Source organism: Oryctolagus cuniculus, chromosome 9, assembly GCF_964237555.1.
Source record: "Oryctolagus cuniculus chromosome 9, mOryCun1.1, whole genome shotgun sequence".
NCBI classification, from domain to species: Eukaryota; Metazoa; Chordata; class Mammalia; order Lagomorpha; family Leporidae; genus Oryctolagus; species Oryctolagus cuniculus.
The window spans coordinates 85,502,521-85,523,113 of NC_091440.1; the positions used below are offsets into that span (position 1 = coordinate 85,502,521).

At 47.8% G+C, this 20,593-nt stretch overlaps 1 protein-coding gene across 6 annotated transcripts in view; it reads right to left on the bottom strand.

Moving 5' to 3' along the window:
- The window catches only part of MTUS2 (microtubule associated scaffold protein 2), a 663,674-nt gene that overhangs the window by 434,013 nt on the left and 209,068 nt on the right, over positions 1–20,593 (bottom strand). For all 6 annotated transcript variants that reach the window (XM_051834132.2, XM_051834128.2, XM_051834131.2 and 3 more), the window contains 2 exons: positions 13,224–15,598; positions 6,176–6,416 (listed from right to left, as the gene is read on the bottom strand). In XM_051834132.2, the coding sequence (XP_051690092.2) occupies positions 6,176–6,416; positions 13,224–15,371 (2,389 nt within the window). In that variant the 5' untranslated portion in view covers positions 15,372–15,598. The remainder of the gene's footprint in view (positions 1–6,175; positions 6,417–13,223; positions 15,599–20,593) is intronic.

Here is a 20,593-nt window from a genome sequence, read left to right on the forward strand (position 1 = left end):
AAACAAGCCACTCCAATCTGGGACACGTGCATCCCAAGTGGTAGGCACCACATCAGGCATCCACCCCTTATTTTCAATCTGGTTGTGTATGTCCTCGCGTCATCAACTGACTGAGTCTTGATGGATTTCTCCCTGAGTTAACTGAGTGCTGAAAAACACAGGGAAGTTCGTTTTAACGTGGCCAAATCCTACGTGTGCTAACACGCAACAAACGTTAATAAGTGGATACTGAACAAAGGATTAGTTTTTTTTTTTCTGCACAGCTTTCTGAATTCTAGTCATGAGTGAGCCTCACTCCTCTCTCTGCTGGAAGATTTTCCATGGGGAAGGCTGAACCTGAGAGGCCTCAGGAAGGAGGTCAAGGAAGTCCTGAGGGGAGAATGAATGCTTGGGTGGGGGCTTGCTGCTTGTGGCCAGTCAGTCCAGTCACCTGGCCAAAGGCCACTGGCAGGACTCCAGTGAGGGTGAGTAGGCTCCCAGTCACCACAGCAGGAATCTCTTGGGACCTGTCCCAGAGCTTCAGTCAGGGGATCCACCCCACAGCTAGGAAGGGATCTGGTGTCTTCCATATCCTGCAGGAGTGACAGCCATCACTGTCACCAACTTGGCTGCAGGAGTGGCACCCATCACTGTCACCAACTTAGCGCAGGAGTGACACCCATCATCACTGTCACCAACTTTGCTGCGGGAGTGGCACCCATCACTGTCACCAACTTTGCTGTGGGAGTGGCACCCATCACTGTCACCACCTTTGCTGCAGGAGTGACACCTATCATCACTGTCACCAACTTAGCTGCAGGAGTGGCACCCATCACTGTCACCAAATTTGCTGCAGGAGTGACACCCATCACTGTCACCAACTTGGCTGCAGGAGTGACACCCATCACTGTCACCAACTTTGCTGCAGGAGTGACACCTATCATCACTGTCACCAACTTTCCTGCAGGAGTGACACCCATAATCACTGTCACCAACTTAGCTGTTGGAGTGACACCCATAAACTGTCACCAACTAAGCTGTGGGAGTGACACCCATCACTGTCACCAACTTTGCTGCAGGAGTGACACCCTCATGACTGTCATCAACTTAGCTCAGGAGTGACACCCATCTCTGTCACTGACTTTGCTGCAGGAGTGGCACCCATCACTGTCACCAACTTAGCTGTGGGAGTGACATCCATCACCATCACCAGCCTTGCTGGCTCTCTGATGACTACGAGGAGGGCACACAGAATTCTCTAAACAAAGACACCCAGAAGCCCAAGAAAAGGGGCTGGGGTCTTGAAGGAGTACGGATCAGGGAGCCCCTCACTGTGTACATCCAAGGTCTGAACTGAACTAGAAGAAGTGACAATCTTTACACAAATGTCCCAATATAAATAAACCACCCACAGAAGGTCTCCATCTTCCCGTGGCCACTGGCCAGCAGTATTTTTATCCACATGGTATGCCCTTAAAACCTTGACAGTTGCAAGACAAATCTCAACTCAGTTCATTGTTCAGGAATTTGAAGTTGTTCCAGGTTTTATCCATAAAGTAAAACTGAATATTTTTTATCATACTATTTCAAAGGTGCATAATTCAAGTTCACATCAAGTTTTAACTTAGGGATGAAGGTGAAGTGGCATGAATGGCTATACAGCCCACAGAAGGGCAACATCATGGCTGTAGACACCATTTCTCTGCTGATGGCTAATACTCACCTGTCTCCAGCCAGGCCCTGTCCTCTGTTTGCTAGTCCCACGGACCCAGTGCTTTATCCTGCAGCATGGCCAGAGGCATTCCCACCTTCCTATGCCCTGACCTGGCTCCTTCTTGCCCTTCCAAACCCACTTCCCCTCACCACATGCAGCAACTCCATTCTTCTAGTGACTTAGGCCAAAAACTGCTGTTACTTTTCATTGCTCCTCTTCTCTCATAGCCCATAGCCAGTCACTAAAGAAGTCCTTTTTTTTCCTCCTCTGTCTCTCATCAATGGATGGTCCAAGGCCCTACCTTCTCTCACCTAGACCATTGCATTCTCTTGACTGCTTTTCCTGCTTCTGCCTTTGTTCCCCAAAGTCTGTCCTCAATACAGGAGGCAGGAGTATCCTGTTTAAACAAAAGTCCTATCACATCCTCCCAGCTCCATATTCTCCAGTGGTTTTGTTTCTTAACTAGAACAAGGGTTAAATCCCTTCAATGGCATTTAGGGCTTAAGCAACCATCACCCTACCAAACCAATGTCCTCTCTATTCTCACTCCCTACCAAGCTCCCTGCTACTCAACTCTGCTCTGCCTCCCTGCCCTGCTTAACAGCTCAGGGCTTTTTTTTTTTTTTTTTTTTTTTTGACAGGCAGAGTGGACAGTGAGAGAAAGAGACAGAGAGAAAGGTCTTCCTTTTCCATTGGTTCACCCCACAATGGCGACTGCGGTTGGCACATTGCGGCCGGCACACTGCGCTGATCCGAAGACAGAAGCCAGGTGCTTCTCCTGGTCTCCCACACCAGTGCAGGGCCCAAGGACCTGGGCCATCCTCCACTGCACTCCTGGGCCACAGCAGAGAGCTGGACTGGAAGAGGAGCAACCGGGACAGAATCTGGCGCCCCGACCAGGACTAGAACCTGGTGTGCCGGTGCCGCAGGCAGAGGATTAGCCTATCAAGCCGTGGCGCCGGCCAGCTCAGGGCCTTTGCACTGGCTCCTCCCACTGCCTGGAACTCCATATCCCTGTGGCTCCATTCTGCACTTCCTCTCCAACTTCCTTATTTAAAGATTTAATTCCCTCCCTTCCTGTCCAAAACCCCTTAGTCTCCTTCTCTAAAGTCTCATTTTCTTTGATACCCTTCATTTCTCCCAACAGACTAGGTAAAATGCATTTACTTACATTTTTTAAAAAACTTTACCAATTTTTTAAAACTTACAATTTTTTAAAAACCTTTTCAATTAATAAAATTGGAAAGGCAGAGTTATAGAGAGGCAGAGAGAGAGACTCTCAGAGAGAGACAGAGACAGAGAAGCAGAGGCAGAGAGATAGATAAGGGTCTTCTATCAGCTGGTTTACTCCCCAGCTGGTTACAATGGCCAGAGCTGGGCTGATATGAAGCCAGGGGCCAGGAGCGTCTTCTGGGTCTCCCACATGGGTGGGTGCAGGACTTAGGCCCAAAGACTTGGGCCATCTTCCACTGTCTTCCCAGGCCTTAGCAGAGAGCTGGATCGGAAGTGGGGCAGCCTGGGGCTTGAACCGGGATGCCGACACTGCAAGCGGCAACTTTAGCCTCTATGCCACAGTGCTGGCCCCATTTACATACCTTTTAAACAATCTTCCCTCCAACTCCCCACCACCAGGACTGGCATTGGGACATACTAGGTAAAGCCACTGCCTACAATGCCAGCATTCCATATAGGTGCTGGTTCAAGTCCTGGCTGTTCCATTTCTGATTCAACTCCTGCTAAAGGCCTGGGAAAAGCAGAAGTACTTGGGACCCTGCCACCCACATGGGAGACCTGAAATAAGCTCCTGGTTCCTGGCTTCAGCTGGGCTCAGCCCTGGCTATTGTGGCCACCTAGGGAGTGAACCAGTGGATGCACTTTTCCTTTTAAATAAATAAATAGATCTTTAAAAGAAAGTCTCCCCCATTCTAAAATTTAGGTTAAATGGAGTCAGGGATTTTTGTCTGTATTTACTGCTTTACCTACCATACCCAGAACAGAGCTGACAGCCCCTCAGTAACCCCTGTTGAGGGACTGACTGAATCACATAATTGATCTGTTCCAGTTCTGACAACCATAAGAAGGTTCATCACAACATATTAAGGTGATTTTTTAATAGAAGTGCCTGTCCGTAAAAACAATTAAAGTCATCAAGAGCCACCTGTGTAAATGACAGTTCACAAAAAACACAATGGCAAGCAAATTAAAAAGTCCTCCTGAAATAATAAAGAACTATAATAAGAATGATAACGATAACACTGATTACCAGGAAGAATATAGCAAAAAAAAAAAAAATCACTCTCAAGAAACATTAGTGTGAGACCATTTGTACAAGTTTTCCACAAATTTAGTTGGTCTTAATGTTTACCCAATAACTACCCTTCAAATAATCTATCCTAAGAAAAGAATATGAATGAAGACAACTCTGTACAAAGATGCGAATTGCAGCATTATTTAAAATAGTGTAAAATAGGGGCTGGTGCTGTGGCGTAGCAGGTAAAGCTGCCACCTGCAGTGTCAGCATCCCATATGGGCACCAGTTCAAGTCCCAGCTGCTCCTCTTCCAATCCAGCTTTCTGCTATGGCCTCGGAAAGCAGTAGAAGATGGTCCAAGTCCTTGGGCCCCTGCACCCACATGAGACACCTGGAAGGAACTCCCTGCTCCTGGCTTCGGATTGGCCCAGCTCCATTTAGGGAGTGAACCAGTGGATGGAAGACCTTTCTTTCTGTCTCTCCCTCTCACTGTCTGTAACTCTACCTCTCAAATAAATAAATAACATAAAAATAAATAGTGTAAAATAAGCAGACCCACTTGCTAACAGTGGAGATTGGTTAAACAAATTCTGCTACTTCCAAGCCACCCTCTCTTCCTACTTTCTTCAATAAGCTGTCCTGGAACCACTTCTGTGACCCTCCGGGTACAGTTCCCAGAAGCACTGCGTTCTTTGCTTCAGGAACACTTATTGAATTTAAAACTACTTGTTTTGGTGCTTATTTTTTATTGTCTGTTCTACCGATCAGCCTGTAAGCTGCAGCCCTGTGTTTGTTCATGGTATAGTCCTCAGTCTACAGCTTCTAGTACACCATCAGCATCTAAGGCTTGATGAATACATGAATATTGCACTCTATTAACATAATTCTGAAACATTTCCATGACACAGGAAATGCCTAAAATATGATATCAGTGAAAAAAACAAAAACGTATACTCACTGCCATTTCAACTGTTGAAAGATGTATAGAAAAACAAGTACACTGGAAGAAGATATACCATAATATTAACAATAGCTGGTTGCTAAAAAATATCAGTATTATTAGTTTTTCCTTCACATTCTGTATATCCGAAATTGTGCCATATTTGTCCACAGTCAAAATTTTTTACAGTGGGTATGTATTATTTCTCTTTTAATTTATTCAAGAGGCAGAGAGAGAAACACACAGCAAATCAGTTACCTTCTGGTATACACCCCATATGCTTGCAGTGGCCAGGTTAGGGCCAGGCCAAAGTTCGGGGTCAGGAATGCAATCTGGGTCTCCCACATGGGTGGCAGGAACCCAAGACCTGCTGCCTCCCACAGTGTGACTGGCAGGAAGCTGGAACCGGGAGCCAGAGTTGACAATCAAGCCCAATCTGACAACTCAGCCAGAAGGCCAACCACCTGCCCCTATATTATCTCTATAATAAAATAATGTGAAATGTATAAAGAATAAAAGAGTAAGAAAATGTATATTATGTGATAATTATATAAAGCAATGTTAAGCAAATATTCCATAACACTAACAGTAGCTGAGCACTAAACATATAAATAGTATTAGTTTCTTACTTGTCTATATTCAGTTACATCATATTTGTTATGTTTGTATATCCTTGTCATGTTTGTCTATATTTTAACTGGTGTACAATGAGCATCTGTTCTTTCTGTAATGGGACAGTGTGCAAATCCTGGAGGGAAGCACAGAAGCAAAGGAAAGGAGGGAAATCAGTAAAGGTGAGCAGAGAACCTCAGGGCTGCCCGATCCAGCACTGCAGGGCTGGGCGGAAGCTGGGACGGGCAGCAGGGCGGCTCCATAAGCAAACACAGGACGTTCGATGACAAGGGTGAAGTGGCCAGTGAGGCCCTCGAGGAAGATGTCTCCGACAAACTACACTCTAGTTCCGTGTCATTCTTGTAAATGAAGTTGTGCTAGAATGCACTTGTTCACTCACATGGGCCTACAATGGGGCTGCACAAACTATAAAACATACGCTCTCTGGTCCCTGACGGAAAGTCTTCTGACCCCGGTCTACAGAGTGTGTTAGCAAAAGCAGAAACCCCAAGGAGGCAGGTGGTGGCAAAGGGCCACCGTTCTAAGTGCCTTGGAGGATGACAGCTGACAGCTGCACATGGATTCTCGCCAGTGTCTCTACAGACAGACGGAAGGACGGAGAAGGCTCCCCTGCAAGCATGGAAGGCAGTTTTGACCAAGGCAATCGTCAGAGCAGTTACCTGAAGGATCGGTGCTGTAGAGACTCGCGGCGGCTGCTATGGGTCCTGGTGGGTGGATGGCGCTTGCTGAAGACCGCTGGCTGGCGATCAGAATCCTGCTCTTGGCAGATGGCAGGCGAGACATGGCGCCCAATCCCAACTGGGGCTTAAGGAGCACGGCAGATCGATAGAAAGTCGGAGGGACTTCATAATGAGAATAGGAAGGAGAGCAAAATTCCTCTTTGCCTGGATGGTCTGTGACCTGTGATAAATGATCAGACAGTCGGTTGGAGAACTTCACACCACAGCATAAGTGCTCAACGGGATCGGGAGACCCAGACTGGAGCCAGGACCACCCTGTTCCATGGGGTTGCCTGACTGCAGACCCCTTCTAGGCCAAGGGTTTCCCATCACCTAGCTGACAATACTACTGCATGACCCCCAAGTCTCCTCTAGGACAAAGACCCTAGGAGTCTCTAGGAGAGAAAACGGAACTTACTCCTTAAGGTCTCTTCATTTCTCTGTTACAAAATCATTGCAATTTGAGTGAGCAGCCAATCTATAAATGCATAGTATCAAAGAAGCAAAGAAAGAATTTAGCAAATGTTCATAAAATTACGAATGTTTCATTATCCCTTTGGAGAAAAGGCATGCTTTTTTTGGTTAACCTTATCTCACAAGGCATATATGAATTACATTGATGTATATTAGTCTTCCCCAGGAAACTCAGAGAATAAAATATGCATTGTTAATAAGAAATTAACAGCTACTTGGAAAAAACAGAGAAGCTAATGGAAAATGTGTTTCCAGGCCTCCAATATCTGTTTATGTAATGATAAACCAGAGACCGAATGCCCTCCTTTGATGGTATGTCTCTAGAAAGGTGATGTTCAGAGGGAAGTTGGAGCCAACTTCACCAGAGGGGAAGCTGTGGGCAGAGTCCTGGCGACTGCCGAATTCCCAGCCCGGACAACACTGTCTGCACACAGCTGCAGTCCACACACCTGCATCAGAGAAAGGACTCCTTTTCCATGTCCTCCTCACCTTAACAACATGACACTGCTGTGATCCTCTCCTGCAGTTAGCACTTTGTTTAGACTGACTTGAGGGTATGTTTCATATATGCCACTCTGTGCTCACAGCAACTGCTCATATGATCACTGTCTCTTCATTTTAAACATGCAAAATAGAAACAGAACTAAATGACCTATTTCCTTTTAAAATTACCATAAAAAAAAACAGTGCTGGGGGCAATATATGAAAAGACACCTCTGTTAATTAACTCTGCTCTAAGTAACAATACATCTTCTATGTCAGACTCCATCTATTCAGCAGTCGCAAGCATTTAACATCATTCTTCAATTGCGGGTATAAAGCTTTGATCCAAGCTGAAGAGAGAAACCACTAATTTGATACTCTTTTAATGTAGAGATAGATACAAGGTTCCCCTTAAAACTGACATTATTGAAACAAAAGATTAGGGCTTTAAAATTTTATTATCATCACCTTGTAAAATATGCATGATTGTTCCAGCAGACCTACAGGATCTGGTTGTGGCAAACTACATTCCTGTGAAGGAACCTTCTACATCTGCACGCTGATAAAAGGTGTTTCATGTTTCTCTACCTCCCCCCTCGCACTATCAATCTCTGGCTTTTCTCTTTTTTCAAATATTTATTTATTTATTTGAGACAGAGACAGCAGCAGAGAATGTGAGATCGCGAGAAAGCACTCCCAATTGCTGGTCGACTCCTGAAATGCCTGCAACCGCCATGGGCTGAAAGACTCAGTCCAGGTCTTCCACATTACTAGTAGAGACCCCAGTACTAGAGCCACCACCTGCTGCCTCCCAGGGCTTACACGGGCACGAAACTAGAGTTAGGAATAGAATCCAGGAACTCCGATGTGGGACAGAGGTGTCTTAATTGCCAGGTTAAACTCCTGCTCCCCAGCTTTCTCTCATAGTCAAAACCTCTATTTTTTTTTATTTTAGTTTCTAAATGTCAGGTACCACTGCTCATGGCCTTGAGCAGGTACTGTCATGAAGAAATAAGTATCATTCCCAATGCACTTCAGTCAGGCTGTCAGGATTACAGTATGCTGATCTCAGTAATAACTCCATTCTTCAAAATGGGATAGTTTTTCAGGGTTCAAAACCTCTCTACGCTCTTGCTCAACAGTGCCATCAATGACTTCGGCAACTCCAATACCTGTTATTTTGTCAGGTCATTTGTTTCTGGAGAGATAACTAGTTATTTTAAAAGGCAGAAAGGACGCCTTGGGTGCCTAGTTCATGCATTGCTAACTTAAAAGGGAATTTACAAAAAGCTCCGTGCTCTTTTCTTTCATGTTTTTGACAGAACATAAACAAATAACACAGCACAGTCACAAACTTGAACAGGTATCCACCTTCCTCTCCTCCTCTTACTCCCCCTCCCCCTCCCATGGAGTACTTTTGGAAAAGGAATTTTGAATGCAAACAAAAGAATCCTAGAATGTCAAACCAGCTCCTAAAACCAAAGCACGCACGCACGCACACACACACACACACACAATTCTTCCTGGCTATCCCTCTTTTCACGCACCCCGTCCTGTTTCCCCCAGCCCATGTGCTGAGCAGATAGGGGGAGAGCTTCAGGGGACAGGACACCTGCAGCAGCAGTGTTAGGAGTCAGCTCGGCAGAGCCACAGCGCCCAGATGTTCCATCAATCCTTACCCCACATGTTGCTGTGAAGGTATTTTTTAAAGACAATACCAACACTTAACTCAGCAGACCCTCAATAAAGCAGAATACCTTCCATAATGTAGATGAGCCTCTTCTAATCAGTGGAAAGTCTTAGTGAAAATGCAGGCTGATTTCCCTGGAGGAAGAAAGAAGTTCAGCACTGCTCCCTGGGTGTCCACACTGCTGGACTGGCCTGCCCGGCAGAGCATGCATTGCTGACTCCTTACAATCAATCGACCCATCTCTCTCTGTATGGGAGCAGTGTGTGTGTGCAGGGATGTGCACACACCTCTGCCTCCTATTAATTCTGTTTCTCTGGGGTATCCTGATTAAGGCAGGACCCCTCAGGGATGAGGTGGTGCCAGGGAGAGGGGACAGGACAGGCCCTGCAACACACACCTGCACATGGACAGCACACCTCCCTTGCTCTCCTCAGTGGCTCCTCTCTTCCCTCTTCCCCTCACCATTTTCTCCCCTATCATCAGTGGGAGGGAGTAACCCTGAGACTAAAAGTCTAAACCAACATGCTCACCATATCCCCTCGGCATGCAACAGCCCAGAATATCTGTGCTGCACCTGTAAGCCAAGGAGGCTGTTGCTCTCATTCCCGATTTCTCCACTTCTAGCCACACTATCTCCATCAGCAGGGATCTGCAATAACATGCAAGAGTCTGAACTTGCCTTGGTTTTCACTTTTTATTTAAAAATATATGGCTTGTGTAACTGACAAGTCTTTCTGTTGTAACTGGTCAGCTTGAGTGCTTTCCTGGATGGAGACTGAAGCTGCCCATGGATTGCTCAGGCAGGGCATATTGATGGAGTTGTGAGATGGGTGGCTTTTGAGTCAGAGCCTGGACAGAGCCTGAACCCAGGCAAGGGACTCACTGGGCCACATCAAGTCACAGCAGAAGGAGCACATGGCCAGGGGCCAGCCCGTTTGCTACTTTTGATTAACGCAGGTTACCATGGAAATTAGCACAGCAGTCGGGGCTCCCTGCACTATCTTACGCGGGCTTCTCAGATGCTCTGAACACAGCAAAAAGTGACCCCCAGGTGCAGTGACCACCATGGGGCTGTGATGCTGGCACCACAGTGGGGTCTCTCTAGGATCCTCAGAACTATGAATCAACACGACACTCTCACAATCTCATTTCCTGGAGACTTGGCATGGCTTCCAGAGGAGAAAAGAGAGGAAAAAGCTTGGGGAAAATATGCTTATAATGTAGAAATTATTCTTGAAGGGAGCAGAAGCAACACAGAAAAGAAATACAAGCAGAAAAACAAATAAGGTCACAGAGAGAGAATTCCAGGCAACAAAAATGGGATTTTTTTTCCGCCTACCTCTCCGAATCAACTTTCCCTCATGCATGTGTCTCTGTGAAGAAAAATGCAGGCTCTCTGCTTGGATCTTCTGTGGTGTTCCTTTGGGGAAAAGAAGGTCCCCTCATTGATCTAACAAGCTTCGGCAGCTGTGTCCTGGGACAGAGTCAGCTCTCACTGGCCTCGTGGGGGAGGAGAGCCCAGCACCCTAACCTGGCTCTGAGCCCCCAAGTCCCAGGAAGATGAGTGTTTGGAGATGTGAGCATGCCTCATCTTCACCAAACTCAAGTCACACATGTCTAATACCAGAATAGCCATTTGTCCACTTTGGTGGTGTGTGTGTGTGTGTGTGCCACCTCCTAGCCCACATTACAATATCTTCCAGCCAGAACATGCCACAAGCCAAGAAGTCCACCTACAAACAAGAGGCTGTGCAGTCCCACACAGCAAGACAAACCCCTGCCAAAGACATGGGACTCCTGACTTCTCAGCTCAGCCTCCAGTCTCTGGATACCAGAGGCTGGAAGCAGTTACAACCAGTGCCTGCTGGACAAGGCTGGAATCAGAAGACACGGAGCGAGCCCTGTGATTCATCCTATGGGCCAGGCCCAGGTGGTCAGCTTGCTGGGATGCCTGGTCAGTAACCACCCTGGTAGGGGCCTCCTGCTGAGAACAGATTCACCCTTTTCTCTGTGCTACATCTGATGTTTCCTGTGATCAACATAGGCTTTATATAGGCTGGTGTGTCCAATCAAGCCAGATTTCCGCTCTAGACTTAGCTGCTCCATCTCTAGCTTTGGCCTACCTTTGTTTGGAGCCAGCATATATGGAGTTCATAACTCAGCTGCCATTCAGCATTTGTCCAGTGCATATTTGTACCATGCATTGTTCTAAACAGCAGAGACAAGAATTGTAAAGAGTTCCCATTCTTGCATATATGTGCTAGGAAGAAATAAATCAGAGAAGTGGAATCAGAGGGAACATGGTGGCTTCTCCAGGGATGCAACACTTGAACACAAATCTAAAGAAAGTGGGGGCTGGCACTGTAGCATAGTGGGTAAAGCCACTGCCTGCACTGCTGGCATCCCATATAGGTGCCGGCTGCTCCACTTCCGATCCAGCTCTCTGCTATGTCCTGGGAAAGCAGTGGACAATGGCTTAAGTCCTTGGGCCCCTGCGCCCATGTGGGAGACTGGGAAGAAGCTCCTGGCTTTGGCCGGTGCCAAGGCTCAATAGGCTAATCCTCCGCCTGCAGCACCGCATACTGGGTTCTAGTCCCGGTCGGGGTGCCGGATTCTGTCCCAGTTGCTCCTCTTCCAGGCCAGCTCTCTGCTGTGGCCCGGGTGTGCAGTGGAGGATGGCCCAAGTCTTTGGGCCCTGCACCCCATGGGAGACCAGGAGAAGCACCTGGCTCCTGGCTTCAGATCAGCGAGGTGCACCGGCCACAGTGCACTGGCCATGGCGGCCATTGGAGGGTGAACCAATGGCAAAGGAAGACCTTTCTCTCTGTCTCTCTCTCTCATTGTCCACTCTGCCTGTCCAAAAAAAAAAAAGCTCCTGGCTTTGGATCGGCACAACTCTGGCCATTGTGGTCATCTGGGGAGTGAGCCAGAGGAGGGAAGACCCTTCTCTCTCTAGATCTCCTTCTCTCTCTGTGTAACTCTGACTTTCAAATAAACAAATAAATCTTAAAAAAAATCTAAAGAAAATAAGGGAGTGAGCCATGCAGATAACTGGTGGGGGGGTGCAAAAGTCCTGAGGCAGCAGAGGGAGAGTAGATGGAGAGTAATGTGGGTAGGAAATGGAGCCACACTGGGCACACATCCTAAGGAAGGAGCCATCCTACACCTTCAGGATTGTGTTCCAAGCGACCGGAGCAGCCCTGCAGGGTGGTTAGGAGACCTAGCCTTCTTGTAGCTGCTTACTCTGGCTGCCTTGGAGACACTGCATTGGGAGCAGCCACTGCCTCCTGCACTGATGGGGCAGCACAGAGCAGGCTGAACTGTAAGGCCTGAGTAAGGAGCCCAGTGCCGTCCTTGCTTGTGGTACCCTACATGGTGACTTAAACCTCTCCAAGTCTTTCTTTGTCTGTACAGTGATAAAACCTGAAGCTCTAACTTCCAGAGAGTTGCTACAGGGACCTGTGAAGACTGACAAAGACCAGGGGCTACCCAATGGGAGCCATACAAGCACTCACCTAAAAGCTCTAATTGTTATTTTCACTTGAAACATGGAGCTCATGCTGAACACTTTGTTTTATGCTCACTCACTATGTCCTTCCCATGCATGAATATGAGATTCTCCCCCTAAAAACACTCTCCATGGGAGGATCAATCAATTTGAATTAATATGTTTATTTTGGATTCTGTCTTCCTTTGACCTGGGTGAAGGAACTGTGCTCATTTATTTCAACATGGAAGCTCATTTAAATGCATACCTATTATCATTTCATATGCATCCTATCGAGTGACATTTAAACGGTCTCCTTGGATGTTGAGTCCACCTCAGTATAACCATCAAACTCTTCTAGCCCAAAATGTCTATTTCAGGATGGGCATTTGGCATAGCAGTTTGGATGCCAGTTGGGATGCCTATTTTCTACACTGGAATGCCTGGACTCTGGTCCCAGTTCCTGCTTCTTGCTCATGCAGACCCTGGTAGGCAGCAAGATGGCTACCAATGGGGGAGATCCAGGCTGAGTTCCTAGCTCTTAGCTTTGGCCAGGCCCAGCCCTGGCTGCTGCACAGACTTGGGAAATGAACCAGCAGAAGTGATCTATCTCTCCCTCCCCCCCTCTCTCTTTCTCTCCCCCCCTTTTCCCTCCCCCTCCTCTCTTCTTTTCCCTCTCAAATATTTTTCTCAAATTGCCCATTTCTCTAGCCAAAAACATCCATTTCTGTATGTGTGTATTTGCAAAGCCATGAAATTGCCTCAGAACAGTTTGTTTTCACAACTCTTTGAAGACATGTAACACAGGTTAGGATGCTCAAGCTGTGGACAGTATCACAGTCAGAGTCTCTTACCTCCTGCAAAAACTTTTCACCCATTTGACTGAAGTGATGTCCTGGGGGCTTGATCCCAGACACCATCAGCCCAGAACTGAAGACCCGTGGCTTCTGCAAGTCGGGCTTGAACTTCTCATAGAGGTTGGCGGATGGCTTGAGGTCACCACTCGCTGCCTTCTCTTCTTGGGGAAGAGGCACACTACACGTGGGCGGGGCATACGGGAGCCCCATGGGAACCAGGGAAGTGTCCACCTGGCCCAGGGCCTGAGGGTTCCTCCGGATGTACGTGATGATCTTGGGCCTCACGTGCTTCGGCTTGGGCATGATGAGGGGCTTGGTTTCTGTCCTTTCTTCTGTCTTATCAACCTGATGGTTCTCTACACCCTCCTGCAAGGAAGCTGCATCCTTGGATTGCGTGAGGACAGGCTTGGGGATCCCCCTGGGGCAGGTGTCCTTGTCAGGCACTTTTGGGGATGTGTCCAACAACCCCGCCCTGTCAGTGGCGGGTGGGGCTGCCGAGGGTGACCCCGTGTCCACACGGAACACGCCAAGCTCCTGAACACTGCTGCTGGGTGGTGGAGGCTGGTGGGTCACATTCACAGTTATCTCTGGGTGTGGGGGTGCTGGCATGTTGGGAATTGAATCTGCTCCCACTGGGGGGATTTCTGCTCTAGCTGCATTTTCTAGAAGGTTCCCACTTTCTGCCATTGCTGGAGTGATGCCTTTGCTTTCCCCTGCTTCTAAATGGCCGTTTTGAGGGTTCAGGCGCTCCAGGCCTGCAGGTGTGCTTGCTCCTAGGAAAGAGTCTGATGCCAACACCACAGCACTGGCCTTGTTCCCACTGGCCAGCCTCCTCTTCTCACTGATGCCCAGGAATTGCCTGTCCATGTGATCATTAGGAATAAAACCTACATGGCCGTCACCTGGGGCAGAGTTGCTGGATACCCTTTCACCCAGGGTCCCACCTGCATCTGGGGAGATTTTGCCAGTGTGCTGACTCTCGGTGGCTTCCAAGGAAGCAGGGTTGGTATAGAGAGAGCCCTCCTCATTCAGGGTGGCCTCTGTCTTCTCCTCGCCACTGCCTCCTCCCACCCCAACATGGTGCGGGCTGCTGCTGGAGAGACCACCAGCTCCACCGGTGGCTTCCTTCTGTGCTTCCCTGCACGGTCCCTTCAGGTCCTTGTCACATCCCAGGCCCCCTGTCTGGCTCACCTTTAACTCCTGTCCAGCCCTGGTGTGAGTGGATTTCAGCTCTGGCTTGGGCTCCCCGTTTCCCTGCCCTAATTGTGCTTCTGATTTACTCAGGGTTTCCTTTGCTGCTGAGGTTGAGTGGAGAGTAGGCTCCAGGTGGGCAGAACGCAGCGTGTGCTCGTTGCAAACATTCAGGACTTGGGTGCCCTCCTTCTGGGTATCAGAGGAGGCGGGCTCCTTGGCTTCTGAGGTAGATGGTTTAGGAGAATGCACACTCTTTCCCTCGGCAGCGGGAGGAGAGGCTGCCCTGGGGCAGGGGTCCATCAGTATCCCCTGCAGCCCCTCCCTGCCCTCAGACACAGGAGCCCGGGCCTCAGGGACAGGCAGCCGAGCAGACTGTGCGTGCTGCAGAGTCAGGCTCCCAGAGCCACTGGCCCTTCCCAGACAGTGTCTTCTCAACTCCTCATTGTCAAGGGTCTTGGCCAATTTGTCCTTGGGCACTGGTCGGGTGATTTCTGCATCCCTTTTAGCCAGACCCTCCGGACCCATCTCACCCATCAAACCCCTCCAACTTGACAGACTTGGCCCCCGAACGCTGCACGGGACCTGCAGGAGATCCGGGCTGCTCCCCTGCACGTGCACATCGCTTAGTTCCTGCTGAAGGGTTGGAGGAAGGTAAAGGTCTCTCCGGCCGGCAGAACCAGCCTGGGGTCCTTGCCCAAAGCCCTGAAGTTGCAGAAGCTCCTTCTGGAATTGGGCTCGGCGTTCCTGCTCATTCGAATTTGCACTTCCTGTCTCCTCGGCCAGGCCCTGCCGAGTCTCGGGCTCCTCCTGCGAGCAGCTGACCCCCAACATGATGGCATTAGCATTGGGGTCCCCTAGACTCAGGACACCCTCGTTGTTATTTTTCGTGCTGTTTCTGCCGTCCCGCAACGGAGTGTAAGACGGCTTCTTGGGAGCCACTGGGACGCTCATTGTCAGCCCTTCAGCAGCGGCTGCTGGCCATGTAGCCCCACTTCCACCGGGCCAAGCGTGGTGGGCAGGAGAATCTCAAGGGGCTAGTTCCTCTGAGATGTGGTCACGTTGCGACACTGCTCTCACTGTGTTCACGACAGTTTTAAACCCAAGCATCATGTTCATCTGGAACAGGGCAATTCCTCCGTTAGGTTCCCACTGAGTGAGCACCAGTGACTCCATGAGACCTAGAGAAAGAGAAGACCAGATTCACGTTGGAGTGACAGATACACAGTCTCAGGAGAAAACAGCATGGGAGAGGCACAGAGGTACTCGGCACCTCCCTACGATATGTCATTCCTTCCATGTTTTTCTCCCAGTCCTTTCAGGTAGGGGCTCTTGCAGCCAAATATGGAGTGTTCCAAATGGATAATAAATGCATATTAAATTCTAAGTTGCAGTTTTAAAGATGCACAACTCCAACCTGACCTTGATAATGATTACAAAGGGTTGAAGTGAATGGGAGTCTCTTTTCTTCACAGGTTATCAACTGACAAAGGAAAAAATAAATTGAAATAGAAAAATCACTAGTTTGTAATCGCTGGATTAACAGTTGGGTGATGGTCACCAGTGGGCAGGAAAACATTAGACAAAAGATCTTTGGGGAGCAAGATATTCACAGAACCTTACAGTCTCATTCCCAAATTACCTTATTTCTTGCAAAAGCCAAGTTTTGTTTTCACAGTGGAGAAATCTGGTGGAGAGCACCTTAGCCAAGTAATGAAATTCAACCTCTCCAGGTGTGGAAAGTGACATCATGGTGGCTGACGTCATGTAGTCAGTCCTCAGCCACGCCTCGCTGGGGCAGCGTTCTTGCCTTAAATGCTCAGCCCCAGTGTAATCATGAGAAAATCATCACAATTCAACTGAGGGGTGCTTCACAAAATAACCACCTACCTGGCCCCCAAATGTTAATGAATGGGTCCTGGACTTCTTTTTTTATAAATAAGCAAAGGACAATATTGGGACAATTAGAAATTTAAGCATGTGCTGTACATTAGGCAAAGGTGTTCTATCAATATCAATTTTCTTGGGTGTGTAATAGGACTATTTTTATGTAGAAATTATCTTTCTTCTGGGAAAGACTCATGATGTAGAATTCTGGGTAACGATGTGATTTTTGTAACTTAGTCTCAAGTAATTCATCAAAAACAAAATAAAACTGTGTGTGCGTGTGTGAAATAAAACTCTGTGTGTGTGTGTGTGTGTGTGGAAAAGACAGAGAATGAAACTGGCAAAATGGTAACCATTTGAAAATCTAGCTAATTAATTTTGTTACATCTGTAACTTTTCTACAGGTTTGAAATTTTCAAAATACAAAGGTGTGGCTGACACTTCATTTTGTCCCCTGCTCCAGCCCTGCACACCTGGCTGGCCTCATCCTCACCACACTGCAGCCACACTGGCCTCATTCCTCACATTAACTTGTTTTTCTCTCTCCACCTCAGGGCCTTTCAACATACTCTTTTGCCTGCATAGCACATGGAATCCTCTTCCAACCTCCCCCAATTAACTCCTTTATAATCTTTAGTTTGCAGTTTCGTTATCACTTCCTCTAGGAAGACCCCTGGTCTGCCAGAATAGACTAGATGTGTGATTATTTTCTCAATCTCTTATATGTTTATTTCGCCAAATTTAACAAAAAGACTTCCAGATGTTCTAGACATAGAAAATAAACACCACTCAATACCTAGGCATTTACTACATTTTTGTAGCATGAATACATGATGAGGAAGAGCCACATCATTTCTGCCTTCCCAGAGTGTAAAATCCAATACAATATTCACTTTTCTGTTAAAATAGACTCACAAATATCACTACATGATCCAATGTGTAGCCAAAATTACCTCACCCACTACTATGACTGCAGGTTATCAGGCGCTGAGGATGGAGGAGTTTGACAATGACAAGGTTCTGCCCCAACACTAACTCCTCCACTGGGGAGACACAGGTAACTGTCCTCACACGTTCCTCCTTTTTCATGAGAAGGTACAGGCACACACATGCACTGCATGGGAGGCTGCTGCTGTTTCCACTGAAACAGGTCACCCGGTGGCATGGCGACCTCATTCCACTCCCTTCCTTATTCTTCAACATTGCTTCACAGTCAAAAAAAAAGAAAAAGCACATTTTTATGTGTTCTAAAGCAGAATAACACAGGAGTACCCCCCTTTCCACAGCTTCACGTTCTGAGGTGTCAGTCACCTGCCGTCAACGATGTCATAGAAAATTCCAGACATAAAGCATTCATCACATTTAAGCTGTGTGCCCTTCAGAGTGGGCTGGTGCAACCCTGCAGTCTCTCTCCACCCTGCCCAGGGCATGAAGTCTCCCTTTGTCCTCATGCCCATGCTGCCTATTTGTCTGTTGCCCACCCCGTAGACCCTTAGTCGCCATCTTGGGGTCATGGTGTCACCTGCTAGTGTTTGAGGAACCCTTACTTTATTGACTAATGGTGTCCAAGCACCCGAGTGGTTATGCTGGTGTGAGCTATGCCAAAGAGAGGCACCAAGAGCTTCCTGAGCGAACAGCTGAAAGCACAACGAGGAGTTCTGAGCAAGAGGACAGAAGGACCACATTCCCGTGGCTTCTATTACAGTACATTAATGCAGGGGCTCCATTTTCCTACTGCTGTTGCTAATCTCTTACTGTACCTAATGTACAAACTAAACTATGTGTGTAAACTCACATGCAGGGTTTGATACTGCCCTGGGGTTCAGGCATCCACTGGGCATCCTGGAACTTCTCTCCCATGCATGGGGGTGGGTACATGTGCAGGGAACACCCAACAGCCCTCGGCCGGCCCTGAGGACTGAAGGTCCTCACTATCCTGCAGAGTCCCCTCCTGTGTCCCTCTCCCTGCCTGCCCCCATCTCCCCAGTTTAACTTTTTACTTTAAAATGCACCACGGGCATTCCTAAAAACTCAATTGATATGTTTCCTTTTTCTATCATTTCCTTTGCCTCTATATGTCAGCAACTATTTGTTACCTAAATGAGATCATTTCCTATAAGCTGTTTTTTTGTTCAGGTCCCCCCCCCCAATTTATTTGTCCTTTCTTCCCCCTCACCCCAAGGCACATGTCTGTCCTGGTCTAGATCTTTTTATTCTTGTGTTCACATGACATTGGGGAAAAGCACGTGTGTTCTGGTGCCTCATCCACGACCTGCCATGCTGCTCTTCTGTCTTTTCCAAGTTTCACACACGGGACACATCCTCCCCACTCCCTCCACTTCCTTCTCCTTCTTCTCCCATGCCTGTCTTTATTAAACCAGCACAACCCTAGGTTCAGCCTGACCCCATTAAAGCCCTCCACCACGGAGCTGGCACCCAGGCCCCTGCCTTGGTTTCTTGGCAAACAAGGGATTTTCAACAGAGCCCTCTCGCTTTCTTCATTCAATGTCAAAAGTGTTTTCCTTGAAGACATGCACACACATCCTCTGTAGACAAAGCTTGCAGGCAAATCAACGTGACAGCCATTTACCCCACTGCTGCGCTCTCTGAGCTGGAAAAGAGGTGGCCCAGCAGGTCAAGGAGGGCAAGACATTCCATAAATGTGGGTCTTGAATGATCAAGCCTGGGAGAAGGAGAGAAACTGCTCAGCAAGCAGGAACAGAATGAGCACCACAAACTGCAGCCCACAACATGAGCACTAGGGAGAGACAGGTGTGAAACAGTGACTGGCTGGAAAGAGCTCCATTTTAATTTTTAAATAATTGCTTCCTAGACGTTCCTTGTCAGCAAACAGTGACTACTGTTCAGGGGTGGGAGAGTGGAAAGTCAGAAATTTCTAGGGGTTCAGCAGTTACACAGATTTGTATATTTAATTTTAACTCATAATTATACTATTGTAATTAATTTCATTTAATCTGTTTTTAACTTTCCAAAAATTTATTTGAGAGAGAGAACTCCCACCCAACTGGTCCATTTGCCCAAATGCCTGCAGTAGCAGGGACTGGGCTGGGGCAGGGACTGGAACTCAATCCAGGTCACCCACATGGATGGCAGGAGCCCAGCTATTTAAGCCAGCACTCTGTCTCCCAGGGTCTACATTACCAGGAAGCTAGGATCAGAGCCAGAGCTAGGAATGAAACTCTCGTGTTCCACTATGGGATATGGGCATCTTAACCACCAATCAGAACTAGAGAGTCAGGAGCCAGAGCTGAGAATTGAACCCAGGTACTAGGATATAGGACACAGGTGCCTTAACCACTAGACTAAATGCTGGCTCCTTATTTTATCTGGAATTTTAATTAAATTAAGTGACTTAAGGTTTGCAATGACCTCCAGAGACAGGCATCAACATTCCCTCACTTTTTTCTTTCTCTGCATTTAAGGAAATGAAGGCACAGAGAAGTGACACTCCCAAGGTCACCCCGCTAAGACACGAAGGAGCGGGGGATAGAGATGTAAAGTGGAAGCTGTGAGAAACAGCTGCGGACCGGTGAAACCTGGAACTCGTGCGGGAAGAAGACAAGCAAAGGCACCACTGCAGGAACAGAACACAGAAGCAAACGCAGAAGCCAAAGTAGGACAGAAGGCTCACCAGTGACAGGAGAAGCAAATCTAAAGCCTTGTTCAGCTACATGCAGCAGTGTCGCATTGCTATCTCCTGCTTTCTTGTCTCTGTGTGACTTCACACCTCCCTGAGCACCATCACCCTGCCAGGAGACTTACAAAGTAAATGTAAATTAGAGACATTTTCTGCATCCAGAGCTCAACCCAAGTTCCCATGCTAGGATGAAGTTTGAAAGTTCAAGCTCATAATTCTGGATTGTGTGTAATGAAAATATGCAAACACATGGACCAACTGTGTGAACCCCCAGTTACGGTGCATTTTCCTGGAGAAAAGGCATTCACTGTCACATGCTTCAGCTCCATGATTATAAAAATGCCAGGAGTGGTGGCCTTAGCAGGAAATGGCATTTTATCTTGAAAAAAACATTCAGTGGTTAAGTCCAAGATCTGAAGGAATGTAACTGTTCCTTAGGTTTATACCCCATCTGATGCCTAGTAGTCTTCTAATTCTTTTCTTGGGCAGCAAGGGCCAGGAAATTCACCAGCCCTCCCCACCACCCTGGCTTCCCTGTGCCTCGCCTCCCTCCAGCAGAGTGAGGCAACCCTTCTTCCACAGGACCACTCTCAGCTCTCTGCACACAGCTGCATGCTCTCCTGCCCAAACC